General features: G+C 41.6%; 1 protein-coding gene across 1 annotated transcript; it reads right to left on the bottom strand.

Annotated features, from left to right (window-relative positions):
- Nucleotides 1-414: 414 nt before the first annotated feature.
- Nucleotides 415-6,575, bottom strand: BTG1 (BTG anti-proliferation factor 1). The gene is made up of 2 exons (XM_042469194.1): nt 6,145-6,575; nt 415-1,745 (listed from the first exon to the last, which is right to left on the bottom strand). The coding sequence occupies exons 1-2, from the start codon at nt 6,290-6,292 to the stop codon at nt 1,381-1,383; spliced, it is 513 nt and encodes a 170-aa protein (XP_042325128.1). The 5' UTR covers nt 6,293-6,575; the 3' UTR covers nt 415-1,380.
- Between the last annotated feature and the right edge of the window lie 8,158 nt (nt 6,576-14,733).

Here is a 14,733-nt window from a genome sequence, read left to right as displayed (position 1 = left end):
GTGGTGTTTTTTTAAAAAAAAATCTTGTGTTTTAAATTGTAGATTAAGTAAGCCACGTTAAATTTGCTAGATCCTTGCTTATCAGGAAACCATATAAACATTAATCCTCTTGATTTATTCACAGCTCTTGTTTGTTGGATGTCACTTCTGCATGTTTTCCTCACATTTAGGTATTACTGGACCCTCGCATTACTTCCACATTTTTGAAGGTATTAAAGTGATGTATGAATGTGTAGTCTGGGCTCCTCAAACATTTATACCCGAATGGTCTTCATCCATCCATAACTATCATGCTTTTCCCTGCATCAGTGCTCCATGCTTATCCCTTTCAATGCTTATCCTTTACAATACATTAAGTCTACTAGGACTAAAAATAGTTGAACTGATCCTATGCAAGCACGACAAGAGATTAAATTAAAATGCCAAGATAGGAAACAATTTATTATAGAGAGAAGAAAAGTTTCTCATCCAAAATATAGAAATCTGTACAACTTTGCCACAATCAATATACATGAACTGTACAAATTTACACCAGTTCATAATTTACCCAAAAAAAAAAAAAGATGACTAACAAAGTTCACAAAATAGATGGTGGTTTGTGGAAAAGACTTTTACCCAATTAAGTACAAGGAAATTACAAACCAGACCTCCACTTTCTAAAAATAAGAGGTTTACTCAGTCTTAGAAAACTACAAGCTAGCAAATGTACAGACAGCTGGTTGGTAAAACACACCACAGTTCAGACAGTGTCTTTATATGGTCTCTCTCAAGCCTGTTGGCATAGCAGATCCTGCTCACTTGCTACCTTGAAGGCCAACAGAGATCTGACCATTTCTTCCCAGTTCATGCCCACTAAATGTGACTTTATGTACAGTTTATACATACTGTTAAGTGCTAGGTAAAAGTCTTGTCAGGTAAAATTTCCAGTACTACCATGTTCAGAACAAGTCTTCTTACTGAGCTGCCAAAATGGTAACAACTTTTTTTCTAAAAAAAAATGTATAGTGCAAATTTACTCTGCAACTTTTACTGCAGAGAATAATTTTATAGCTATAGATTTCAGCTGAAAGAATTGTTGCTTTTTTAAGAAGAAGAAATTAAGCAAGACATCTGGGAGAAACCTGCAGCCTTCCTGGGACAACGGCAGACTTTAGGAAATAAAATGATCATCTTTACTCACAGGCTATTAAATCTCTGAAAGGTACTGTCGAAACTATGGCACTGCCACTATAAAATAACGTTTACCACTCTTATGTTGTGCCAGGTCTTCACAGCTGTGACATGGTTAAATTCCATAATCCATCCCCAGAGGAGCCCACCCAAAGTAAAAAACAAATTTATCCATCCATTATAAGATGATCCATCCATGGGTTATATATCTTAACCTGATACAGTCATCATGTTGTAGCTCTTGGAGGGACTGGTTCTGCCCAAGAGAAGTTCTTCCTTACAGCTTATTCTGCTGTCTACCATTTGCATGCTGGTGCTACTTTGGCTAGCTCCTGTTGGTGTGGCTTCATACAGCACACAGATTGAGCCATCCTCTCCAATACGATAGGATACTTCATAGGGGTCAACCCAGAGAGTGAGTTCGCTTGGAAGAAGCCGGAACAGTTCCTGACTGCTGAGCCCAATCCGCTGTGCTGCCTGTCCAATCAGGGGATCCATTTTATGGTTGATCCGGATACAGCGATAGCCTGATCCTTTGCACGGCTTTTCAGGGAACCAGTGGTGTTTATAGTGTTCTACAGAACAAAGAAAAAGCAAGAGAGATCACATTTGGCTCTTTGCATAATCAGTTTAGAAAAGTGCATCCATTTTCACATGCCTGAATAATAACCAGATGTGTGGGCTTAAAGTTCTAGCCCAGAAAACAGTTAAGACTGATAGTAACTGAAACTTGTCAGAAACATTTTTCTAGTGAAGTATATTTATCTGTCAGAGTTTCTGCCCATGTATGTATAGCAATTAGCCCTTTCAAAGTAAAGGCAGGAGGAACAACAGGCAACTGGACACCAGATATGAAAGTGTTAACAACTAGGGCCAAGCCCAAAAATAATTTGGAAGGGGTTTCTAAAACAACTTCCATACATATTTCCATGTTTCCATTACAAGAAAATGCTTCTAAATCTTTTGGAATCCATATGTACATCTAAAAGCAGAAAATCTACCTCCAAATTAATATATTGCATCAAAGAGGTGCATGCCTTTTTTGTATTACTTAGTACCTATTCTTCATAAACCAGCATGAGTATGCACACATGAAGTGTTAAACACGAGAAGCAGTGTTAAACAAAGAAGTCCTGAATCCCATACCTCCTTAATTAGCATTAATTTCCTTTATAAAAACTCCTAAATTCCTAGGGGAAAGTGAATTTCTCACATTTTGGAAAGTGGCTTACCTTCTTTGGATCTTTTAGTATTAACTGAGTAAAAGCACCACCAGTAAGGTGGGTGAAAACAGACCTTCCAAAACAAAAACAAAAAAAACCCCTATTTTTAAAATGTTTAGCTTTTGTTAAACAGTTCAATTCTTATACATCTATATGTATGGATTAAGAAATTATAATTCTCTCAGGAGCAGAAGAGAAATTACTCCTGTATTTGTAAAGAAATTTTAGCAAACATTTCACTGCGATGCTGCAATGGTAATAAAAATATTTCTAGACATGATCTCAATATATTTTCCAAGAAACACTGTAAGGAGTTGCTTCCGATACCTGAGCCCATCTGGCTGATATTTTTAGAAGAGCTGCGTTGTTTTTAAACATCAGTTCTTTCTACAATTTTTTTAAAAGGTGTTTAAAGTAAAATCTAATAGGATTCGTTTTCCTCCCTAAACATTAAATACATGTGAAACAGTAGTGGCAATCTCTCTAGTTTAATGGTTACTAAAAAGGTATAGGAATGTCAATCATCATGTTGGACAATCTTAAAAGTGTGTGTGTATCTGTATGTGGACACAGAAAACACTGCTCACTGAATTACTTACAACCACCCCTCACTCACAGTAGTGTTGTTTTTTCTGCCTTACTGTAAAGAAGAAAAATCACCCTCAGACTAAAGCAAACAGAAAATAAAATGAAGGGCAACTGGGTGATTGCTGAGAAAGCAGTAGCAAGCATTAGCACAACACTATAGCCCTGCAGTTGTCATACACACAAAGCCAAGGAACATCACTGTAATTCAAAGCATAGCTGAAGAATAGGAGGGGTGTGTGTGAAAGAAGAGCTATAGAAACCTTACACATATGGCTGCTCTGGTAAGTGTCCTTCCCAGGAGATAAACCAAGATAAGATGACTCTCTGTCTGGCAAGTTAAGAGTGCAAAAAAGTGCTAATATTTGCCACGATCTCACTTTCACTGAAGAGAGGTGCACATAGAAAGCCCTTCTTTCAGAAACAAGGAGAAAAAGACTCTGCTTCACCACCAAGGTCTCAATGAGTATAGGAAGATGATACAGTACCCTTTAGGGCAAAATCTGGAGAGTGCCTCCACACACAAAGAGCAGACAGGATTACCAAGTCAATATAGCGAGGAGGCCACTCAAATTAGTATGTTGAAGAAGGGAACAGAGTGAAGAAAACAGACTACTCAGGGCCACTTGTTTTCTTCCCAGAGTAGAGAATGATGTAGGTGAGCAGAATCTACAAACCTTAAAAGGGGTCTGGGCAGCCATCCCAAAGCACTCCCTTCTATGAATTAGTCACATAATGACCGAACAATATCAGACCTTTTATCCACGCAATGGATGAGAATGATCACAAAAAGAACACCAAAACAACAACACGGTTGGAGCTTGGGAAAAGGGTGATGAGAGGAAGAAAGACTGGCTCTCTCCTTTGCTTTCAGTATGACATATAAGTGTAAAAAGGCATGGAAAAGATGTGACATCTCTGAAACCAACTAGGCAGAAAACATTTCTAGCATAAGCTTTCATGGGCTGCGCTGACTCTATCAGGCACAACGGTCTACAAAAGCTCATGCTAGAAAATGGTCTTCCACCTGGTTAGCCTCAGAGCTGCAACTGAATACCTTTTTATGCTGGAACAGACTCCCTTGTCTATCTCTTGAAGACACAGAAGTACAATAATATCCAAAATGATTATATAGAAACCGATAAATTGATGCAGTTATTGAGAAATTATTTTAAGTAAATTTAGACAGGACTGGGATCCATTTATAAAATACTTGAGAAAGGAATGGGGTCCAACTTTTGTACTGGGGTTAAATTAAGATGAAATGAATTTTGGACGTATAAACAAATAATGAGGCGTCTTATAAATATGGAACCTAATTTTAAGTGTTTATAGCAAATCCGAAGTATAGTTGAAGCTACAAATAAAGACAGACGATACCAAGGAAATAGGAAGGACTGTTGTCTTGGCGGTGGAGTTGTCTTGTTGGGGCGACAATGTTATGTGATGTGACTGTTTGTGGTGTTATGTGTTATACATGTGATGTTATTGTAATTTTTTTAAAAAAATATCCACAAAACAGTGAACATAGATTTTGTACATTTTGGTTGGCCAAGAAAGGTTCAGTTTTGTGAATGTTGGATGTTAGTGTACTTTGCTACATGGCCAAAAGATGGCTACCCCTGGATATGCTTTCTGGACACAAAAGTGCAGTTAGGGTGAGTGCAGTGACTGGTCCAAAACACACAGCCGAAATAATCCAGTTTGAGACTGCTTTAACTGCCCTGGCTCAATGCTAGGGAATTCTAGGAACTGTAGTTTTGTGAGACGTTTAGCTTTCCTTTTCAGAGAGAGCTCTGGTGCCATAATAAACTACAATTTGCAGGCTTCTCTAGCACTGAGCCGGGGCAGTTAAAACGGTCTCAAACTGGATTATTTCTGCCGTGTGTTTTGGACCTTAAACCTGCAGGATGTGATCTTGAGCAGAGACTGAGAAAAGAGGAAGTGGAGGGAGGCAGCGCAGGGACTTTCCAGCCTCGCAGATGAAGCCAGGAGGATGAGCCAAGCCCTCCAAAAACACCCAGCCTTCCCACACAATGTGGGGCAGCAAAAATCCACAAATGGGCATCAAGGAAATGGAGCTGAAGCATTACAGCAAACCCTGGGTTTCTTTATTTTTGGGGAGGAGAATAAACACACAAGGCCGTCTTGCCTTCGCTGGAGTTCATTCCCTCTACATGGTGTCTGTTGTGGTTTGTGTGTTTCTGGAAACCAGGGTTCAAATCCTGGCTTGGCCATGTCAAACCCCTGGGTAAGTCACACTCTCTCAGCCTCAGGGGATGGCCATGGCAAACCCCTTCTGAAGAAACTTGCCAAAACAGAAAATGACAGGGTTGCCGTAAGCTTTTGTTGTTATGTGTTGGAGGCACACAACAGCAACAAAATCATCTGGATGCAGGTAGCTCATTTTCTTGGATAAAACAGTTTTCTACCAAGGCAGTGATGGCCGTGTTCTGCGTTTCATCATCATCCAATTTCCTTTTTCTTTGGGGGGGGGAGGAATAAAAAAAGACACAGAAAGCAAGACTCACTTTCTCTCTATGAGTTCATTCCTTCTAAGTGGCGTTATAATTTTTGGGTGCTGGAGACCAGGGTTCGAATCCCACCCATGGGTGGGTGGGCGACCTGGCCATCGGTGGGCAAGTCACACTCTCTCAGCCTCAGAGGATGGCTGTGGCAAACCCCTTCTGAAGAAAGATGCCATGATACGCTGGAAACAACTCGAAGGCACACAACAACAACAGGAAAAAACAAAACAACACACGCCTTGGGCAGGTCACACTCTCTCAGCCTCAGAGGATGTTCCATGGCAAAGTCCCTTCTGGTCCAAGGAAACTGCCAAGAAAAGCCTGCAATAGGTTAGCCTTAGGGTCACCGTTAAGTCAGAAACGGGACGTACTAAAACAAAGGACAGCCCTTGCCCATAGTGAAACTATATTTCCCATAGAGAACCATGGGGAATACTTGCTCATAGGGAATCATGGAGAATACATTCTCTACGGGCAAGTAACCCCCATGATCCCCTATGAGCAAGTTTCCCCCAATGGTTCTCTATGGGCAATACGGTTTCCCTTATGGGGCCAAGCTCCAAGTACGTCCCAAAAGGGCGCCCACCAACAGCAAAAGGACCCAGGAGGAGGAGGGATGTTGCTGCGAAGCCCCTCACCTGCCAGCAGCTCCTGGAGGCTCTGGCTGAAGGTCTGCAGCTGCCGCTCGTTCATGAGCCCCTTGGTGCGGAGGAACTTGGCGATGAAGCCCACGGCGGCGGCGATCTCGCGTATCATGGTGGCCCGGGTGTAAAGGGCGGGATGCATGGAGGCGGCGGCGGCAGCGGCGGGGGGCAGCCAGCTCCGGAGGTTGAGGCGGAGAGAAGGAAGGGAGGAAGGAAGGAGAGAAAAGAAGGAAGGAATAAATGTGGAAGAGGAGGCTGACCGTTGGCGCCCGGAGTGGGGTTCTTTTCAACTTAATAGGCTCCCTCCCTCAACAACCGCCGCCTCCTCCTCCGTTCAACTGCCCTCCCTCCGAAGTCCACCAGCGCCCCTAGGAAGACCTCCCACCATCTCCCTTAGCGCAGCACGAAGGAAGCGCAGGCTGCGTGCGCCGCCTTTTATAGCCCACGACGACGGTAATGGCGGCCGGAGCCCGCCGCGGCCAATCCGGGGATCGCACCATTGTGACGTCACCGCGATTGGAAGCGGGAGGGGGAGCGGTATTAGGGAGGAGTGATGTCATCGCGGGGTGTAAACAAATACAATGGAACTGAGGCAGAGGGAGGGGAAAGGGAACTAGGCCCAGGCTGCGTCCGCACTGCGGAGATAACCCGCTTTTGACACCGATTTAACTGACACGGCTCCATGAGGCCTTGAAGTGGGGGGGAGGCGGGATATTAAATAATAATAAATAATAATAAATGATGGTGGTGTAATAATAGCAATAATAATATTAGATGATGATGGTGTAATAATAGCCATAATAATATATGATGTTGGTGTTTAATAGCAATAATAATAATTGATGATGAGGTTTACTAATAGTAATAATAATAATTGATGGTGTAATAATGATAATTGATGGTGGTGGTGGTGTAATAATAGCAATAATAATAATTATAGATGATGGTGGTGTAATAAAGATAATAATAATAATAATAGATGATGGTTTAATAACAGCAATAATACTAATAATTGATTATGAGGATGGTGTAATAATAGCAATAGTAATAATAGATGATGAAGATGATGGTGCAATAATAATAGATTCTGGTGGTGGTGTAATAATAGCAATAATAATAGTAGATGATGTGTAATAATAGCAATAATAATGCTGTTAAATACTGGGAGCTGTAGTTTGTTGGGGCCTCCAGGGCTTTCTGAGAGGAAAGGTCGAATGTCTCACAAAAGTACCAAACCCAGGATTCCATAGCATGAAGTCATGGCAGTTAAAGTGCTGTCAAACTGGATTATCTCTGCAGTGTGGATGTTGCAGCCTCACAAAAGGGATAACAAATTTATTTATTTATTTATTTATACCCCTCCTTCCTCCCAGTACAGGGATTCAAGGTGGCTTACAAATCTAAAACAGTCCAAGTTAAAATGCTATAAACATGCAAAATACAAGTTTAAAAAAATTAAACAATACAAACAATTATAAATATTACATTATTAAAATTTAAACTTTATCATGGGGGGGGGGGGCGAAGATGGAGAAGTAAGGAGGGGAGTTGATTTAGGCCCAAGTCCTGCTGGATCCTAATTTTCCTCCTTCCAAACAGTCACTGAATTGGGCCATTTTCCTAACCGCCACAATGAGGAGTGTGATAACGCATTGGGGACAAAAGGAGCAGGGATCTCTCTCTCCCTCTCTCTCTCCCTCTTCTGAATGAATACTAAGGATGCGATGGCACGACTGTTGTGGTGCGCCTTCAAATCCTTTCTGATTTATGGCGCCCCTAAGGCAAACCTATCATGGGGTATTCTTGGCAAGTTTCCCCAGAGTGGGTTTGCCTTGAATCCCATTGTCAGAGAAAGGGGGGATATAAATACTTGAAAATAAATAAATAAATATGCAAAGTGGAAGGCTTTCATGGCTGGAATCCATAGGGTTTTTTGTTGTTATTATTATTATTATTATTATTATTATTATGCTTTATTTATATAGCGCTGTAGATTTGCATACAAACATGCATATGTACATACAAACAATAAAACAGATAAGAGTAAACCTGTCCATGGCGTATCATCCTGGGTCTAAAATGCTATTTCAAAACACTGAAATTCTGGATCATGCCCACAACTATCAGGTCAGAATGCACAGGGAATCCACTGAAATGCACAAACACCTAAACAACTTCAACAGGAAGGAAGAAACCCTTAAAGTAAACAAAGTTTGGTTACCAGTTGTGAAAAACACCAAATTCAAGACCCAGCAAGTGCAAATTAAAACCACCCAGGGTCAGGGGGATTTCCCAGCAAGCAATGGGTCACGAATTAAATAGACACCCTGAGGCATTGACATTCAACAAGAGAACAGTACACAGATTAACATAGCTCTCAACCAAGGGTCACAGAGAGAGAGAGAGTGTGTATCCCACTCTCTTCCATGTCAGCATTCCCTGAAGATGCTAGCCACAGACGCTGGTGAAACGTCAGGAATAAACTTCCAGAACATGGCCACATAGCCTGAAAACCCCACAATAAATAATAAATGACCTTCTTCAAGTTCAGAGAGTGTGATTTGTGTAAGATCAGCTACAACTCCTGGCTTCTGGAACCAGATGGAACCCATTTCTCTCACTATGCCATAAAAATAAATATATAGTGGGCCCTTGGTATCTGCTGGGATTTGATTCCAGGACCCTTGTGGATACCAAGCTCTTTGGATGGTTAAGTCCCATTAAATATAACAGCCCAGAAAAATGGTGCCCCTTATATAAAATGGAAACATTAAGGTTTGCTTTTGAGAATTTACCTATTTTTAAAAATATTTTCAAACCATGGACAGTTGAATCTATGGATAAAGAATCCATGCGCTTGGAAGGATGGCTGTAATTTCAGATCCTGGTGCCATAGGTGGAGGTTTGGGAGTGTAGCTCCTATATATGGATGCGACTTGACTGTGATTTTAATCTCCCAGGAACATTAAGCTTACTAAAGGGATGTCGTATCTGTCCGTTTCATTATACATGTGAAATTCACCTTTCTTCTTGTGAAATTGGAAAATAGTCTGAAGCCAGTTGTCTGCCTTGTTCTTTCACAGCTATAGTTTTGACACCAGTTCACTGTTGGTGCTCCAGAAAAGTGTCAGAATAGAGAGGTATGCTTGTGTAAAAATATACAAGAGCAGTTTTTTTAAAAAGAACCAAAGTTTTCAATGTTATGAAATGTTTATCAGTGCTATGACAGCATTCTGGCATTTCTTATCCCCCCTGGGATTCAAGATGCTGCATATGCAGTACTTTGGCACAGCTGATATAGGGTGCATCTACGCTGTAGAAATAAAGCATTTTGGCACCACTTTTAAGTACAATAGCACCATCTAGTTAGGATGGAGCCATGGCTGTTAAAATGGTATCGACCTGTATTATTTCTACACTGTAGTGGCAACCATAGCCAGACCTCAGGTTGTGGTTATATCAACATCGACACAGGTACTGTGAGTACACATCTGTACACAGATTCTTGATCTACACTGGTAGCACATACAGTCTCAACACACATTCAGTGTAATATGTGATCAGCCTAGTAATTTGACCCTGGGGATACAGAAGCCAGAGTCCCATCTGTTGACCAATGGTAGACAGGCCCCATTGTTTTTCACTGCAACCATACCATGAAGGAAAAAGAACCTGGCCCAAACGGAATATAAATCCACGCATGTAGTTTGCCATTTAGTTCTGATGCTGATAACTTGATTCCCCTTCTCTACCTTTTCCTGCCCTTCCTTTCATGTGTTATATCTTTTTATTCTGGAAGCCTGAAGGCAGGGCCTGTCGTTCCTGTTTTATTACTACAAGCTTCTTTGAAAAACAATATTTGCCTAAAAAGAAAGAATTCCTAAAAACACACACAATAAATCAATCCATCAGTCAGTCAACAAGAGTTGCCTTCTCCCCTTTCAATTTTATGGATTTGAACTAAGGTCCAATCAAATTCTAGTGCTATTAGGCTAAAAACATCTGTCAGCAGCCTAGATATTTTGTTATTGTTGGTGCATTGGCCTCAGAGAATTTGAGAGGTATTTATTAGTTCTTCCACTGGGCCAGTTTCTACTGGTGAGAGGCTACATATTTTCCTCAGGCAGAAAAGTTCCCAGTTGCAGACAGAAAAGGTATCTTGGGCCTTATTAAAGCTTTTCTTCATCTACACTCTGACTGTCAACCGAGAAGTCGAAGGCTTTCATGGCCGGCATCCAGGTTATTTGGCCATGTTCTAGAAGAGTTTATTTCTGACGTTTCCCAGCAGACAATGAGCACTAATCAAGCAGATACCAATCCTCTTTTGCATACCCTCCTACCCTGAGGTCTGCCAATTAGCAACAGAACAATCCACATGCAAATCACTCCTGCCTTCCTAGGTTCACACAGTATATATATATATATACTGTATTTTCTGGCGTATAAGACTACTTTTTAACCCAGGAAAATCTTCTCAAAAGTTGGGGGGCCATCTTATACGCCGGGTGTCATCTTACAGGGCTGGTGCCGAAACTTCCAAGCTGGACTGGAGAATCTGCGATCACCGCATATGGTGGGGGGAGCTCAAAAGCGGCTGTGGCCGCATCCCTGCCATATGCCATGACCGTATGAAAGTAGCAAGGGCAGTGCTGTACAAGTACGGTAGAAGAAAATCCATTCACCAGGATTCGTGGAAAGAAGTGATTTAACGCGGTCCCAATGATGAGGTGAGGGGGCGCCTCACCGGAAAGGTGTAAGTGAAGGGTGGAGTAAGCTGCAGGCATCCGGGACGCCCAGGGTGTGGAAAAAAGAGCTGTGTTTGCACTACTGCTCTGATAGTCTTGGAGACAGGGAGGGCTGGACAGGCAGGGAGATCTGACCAGTCCAAGTAAGCTTTGTATACAACAAGTTTTCCTGCTAAGTACCTGCATGTCATAAGCATTTTAATTAAAATTACCATATTGGAATCAAATCTGATGTTTTTTTAAAATTTTATTTGGTGTGTGTTGGAAGAGGGGTGGTCTTATACGGTGAGTATATCCCAAACTCTATGTTTTAACTGGAAAAGTTGGGGGTCGTCTTATACGTCGGGAAATACGGTATATTACATTGAGGAGGGAGCAAGCTTGCTTTCTGCTGCTCCAGAGACTAGGACCCAGAGCAATGGATGCAAACTACAGGAAAAGAGATTCCACCTCAACATTCGGAGGAACTTCCTGACAGTAAGGGCAGTTCAACAGTGGAACAAACTCCCTCAGAGTGTAGTGGAGTCTCCTTCCCTGGAGGACTTTAAACAGAGGATGGATGGACATCTCTCGGGGATGCTTTGATTGAGATTTCCTGCATGGCAGGGGGTTTGGACTGGATGGCCCTTGTGGCCTCTTCCAACTCTGTGATTCTATGATTCTATGGTATAGGTGGCTGTCACCAGTCAAAACAACCACAAGGAGGGGTGTGCTTGGGAAAAAAGGTAACAAGTGCTACCACTGCAGAAGCTAATGATGAGCTTACTGCTGAATATAAAGAAAACAAAAAATAATGACCAGGAGGTTCTACTAACCTACATAATGAGAAAATTGAAATAATTAAGTTCCTGTATCTTGGATCAAACACTGATAAGAACATTGACAAAAAACGAGGAATGAGAAGGGCATTGATGAAAGAACTAGACAGAATCCTAAAGTGTAAAGTTGTACAACTGAACACTAAAGTTAGAATTATCCGAGCCATTGTATTCCCAATCACCATGTACAGATGTGAGAGCTGGACAGTGAAGAAAGTTGACAAGAAGAAAACAAACTCATTTTAGATGTGGTACTAGAGAGGAGTGCTGAGGATACTTTAAACAGCTAAAAAGACTAACCAATGGATCCATGAAGTGATCAAGCCTGAAATCTCCCTGGAAGCCAAGATGATCAAATTCAGGCTCTGGTACTTTGGCCACATCATGAGAAGGCATGACTCAGAAAAGACAATAATGCTAGGAAAGGGATAAGGCAGCAGAAAGAGAGGAAGACTACATGACAGATGGATAGGCTCAATCAGGGAGGTCACAAGCTTGAATCTACAGGACCTGAGAAGAGCAGTTGAGAACCGGGCTCTTGGAGATCTTATTTACAGGGAGTCACGGTCGACTGGAGGGCATTTAGCAAAAAACAACAATACTGAAGGTTTATTGGGAGGTATAAGTAGATGTTTAGGTGATCTGCAGTATATCTATCAGCAGAGGGTTGGGAATCTGGTTCCTAATTATGTAAGCATAGAAACCTCTCACACAAATTATTTAGCTGAAATGAAGAATGTTTACCCTAGAGAGAATTTTTATGTGTGCAAAGACTGTGGATTCAGTTCATTTCTGGTGCTCAAAATTCCTATATTTCTTTAATGCTGGGCTTAATTTGATTCAAGAAAATTAACAAACTAAACCCCAGAAGCCTCAAGTTAGAACTGAATTGAAATATTTTGCTACAAAGAGCATTAAGGTTTCCCCATCCTTATTGAAACCTATAATAAATATGCTCTGGCAAAGGAATCCATTCTTCCGCACTTGTGGTGCAAAAGAATTTTCCAGCTATATCTGAGTTCATACTCGCCAAATGTCCCAATTTGGCAGGGACAGTCCCGATTAACTCTCTGTCCAACTTTTTTTAGCTGTTTTTAAAATGTCCAGATCTCTCTCTCCTTCCCCCTTTGTTCACAGCTTAGTTCAATTGCTTCCAACTGCGTTTAAAGTACAAAAGTAGTTTGTGCTCAATTAACTCAGTAGAGAGGAGAGGAGGGGTCAGAATCATCCCCATCTCAGTAGATTTGGCCAAAAGCAAACTGATGTTGCCTATCCTAGCTTGTGTGTCCTTCCTCATTAATAACCTTTGCCATTTTGACCACACTCTGATGTTGCTTGGCCACACATAGAATCGTAGAATCCAGTCCAACCCTCTGCCATGCAGGAACTCTCAGTCAAAGCATAACCAACAAATGGCCAACCAGCCTCTGTTTAAAGACTTCCAAGGAGGGAGACTCCACTACAATCCAAGGAAGTGTGTTCCACATATTTTCACCTGTGAAATGTTGGAAGGTTAGTGTGTTTAGGGCAGGCACACTCATCTCTGTCTTCCAAAAATGGAGGATACTGGAGTGGAGTCTTGACGAACTTTCAGGAACCTTCTGCTTCTGTTGCCACTTGAAGCAATTGCCTCACTCTGCCCATTGGTAGGAGTGTCCTATCTGGAATCTTAGAAAATTCCAGAATGATGTGGTAGAGTCTTTCTCCTACATATGTTAGACTCAGCATAGAAGCCTTGCTTCTTCTAGTTCTTAAAGGTCAATCTGAACTGTCTATGTCTTCCCCACCATGCTGGCGACAGATCTGGTGTCATGGAGGACTTTCCTTGGGAAGGTTTACCAGTCTTCAAACCTGCAGGCACTGAAGGTTTACAAGCCTCACTGTTTCAACATGCCTCTCCGAGTATGCCTTAATCTTTCGCTGCTGTTTGTCTGCCGTGTTAACTATTTGCTCACTGCTTGACTTTGGGTGGAGTTGAATGGGGAGTGATTTTTCAATCATTTGCTTTCAGGATATTTCTTGTTTTCATTTCACAAGCTGCTTTGAACTTCTACAGGAGAAGCCAAAGCCTCTCTGATTACTGTGCGGCTTGTGACGGCAAAGCCTCTGCAGGAACAACACATGCATGAATCAAGGAAGAAAAGAAGCATGTTTTGTGCTAGGGAAGCCTCCAGCTAAAAGGTGGGGCCAAATGGGGCATGGATTGTATCCTTTTCTTATTGTAAGGTTACCTTTTTCACAAAGAGAGCACAGTCTTGAGAACAGAATACAGTCGGCTCTCCATATCCACCAGAGGCGTAGCCAAGATTTTGGGAAGGGAGGGTCCAGACTAAGTACCACCACCTTAGGCACTTTCTTCCACCCACTTTTCCTCGTGGTGGCCACCCAGGCGGAAGGGGGGGGGTCTGGACCCCACAGACCCCTTTGCTACATCCCTGTATCCACAGATTCTGCATCAAAAGATTCAATCATCTATGGCTTGAAAATATTTTTTTAAAATAATTCCAAAAAGCAAACCTTGATTTTGTGATTTTATATAAAGGATTTTACTATGCCGTTGAATATAACAGAATTTGAGCATCCATGGATTTTGATATCCACTGGGGGCTCTGGAACCAAACCTCAGTGGATACCAAGAAACCACTGTATGAGGTGGGTGAGGCAAATGATGATGGGAAAGGGGTTAGGCATAAGCAAAGTAGGATTCTCTGGGTGATGCTTAATGTATCACACTTCATGACATAACTGTTGGCTGTTCCCTGTGACATTGCAAGAAATAATGCAGTTTGATACCAATTTAACTGTCATGGTTAATGCTATGGAATTCAGGAATATGTAGTTTTGTGAGATATTTAGCCATCTCTTTCAGAGAGCTCTGGTGCCACTGTAAACTACAAGTTCCAGAATTCCACTTTTTAAAATATAAATAATATATTAAAATATATATAACGTCTATTTAAAATTTGCAGAGATTGGTGAGTGAGGGCATTCAAGGGCCCTTTCACACTATACAGTTATAG

The sequence above is a fragment of the Sceloporus undulatus genome, chromosome 5 (assembly GCF_019175285.1).
Source record: "Sceloporus undulatus isolate JIND9_A2432 ecotype Alabama chromosome 5, SceUnd_v1.1, whole genome shotgun sequence".
NCBI classification, from domain to species: domain Eukaryota; kingdom Metazoa; phylum Chordata; class Lepidosauria; order Squamata; family Phrynosomatidae; genus Sceloporus; species Sceloporus undulatus.
The sequence above is the reverse complement of the archived record's forward strand: the minus strand, read 5'-3'. Positions and strand labels throughout refer to the sequence as shown.

What these genes read in the sequence shown, in the direction of transcription:
- BTG1 (XM_042469194.1), bottom strand. Translation starts at nt 6,292, where the DNA reads ATGCATCCCGCCCTTTACACCCGGGCCACCATGATACGCGAGATCGCC. An exon ending in CCTCCAGGAGCTGCTGGCAG is followed by an intron (nt 1,746 to 6,144) that starts GTGAGGGGCTTC and finishes TTTGTTCTGTAG; the next exon opens with AACACTATAAACACCACTGG.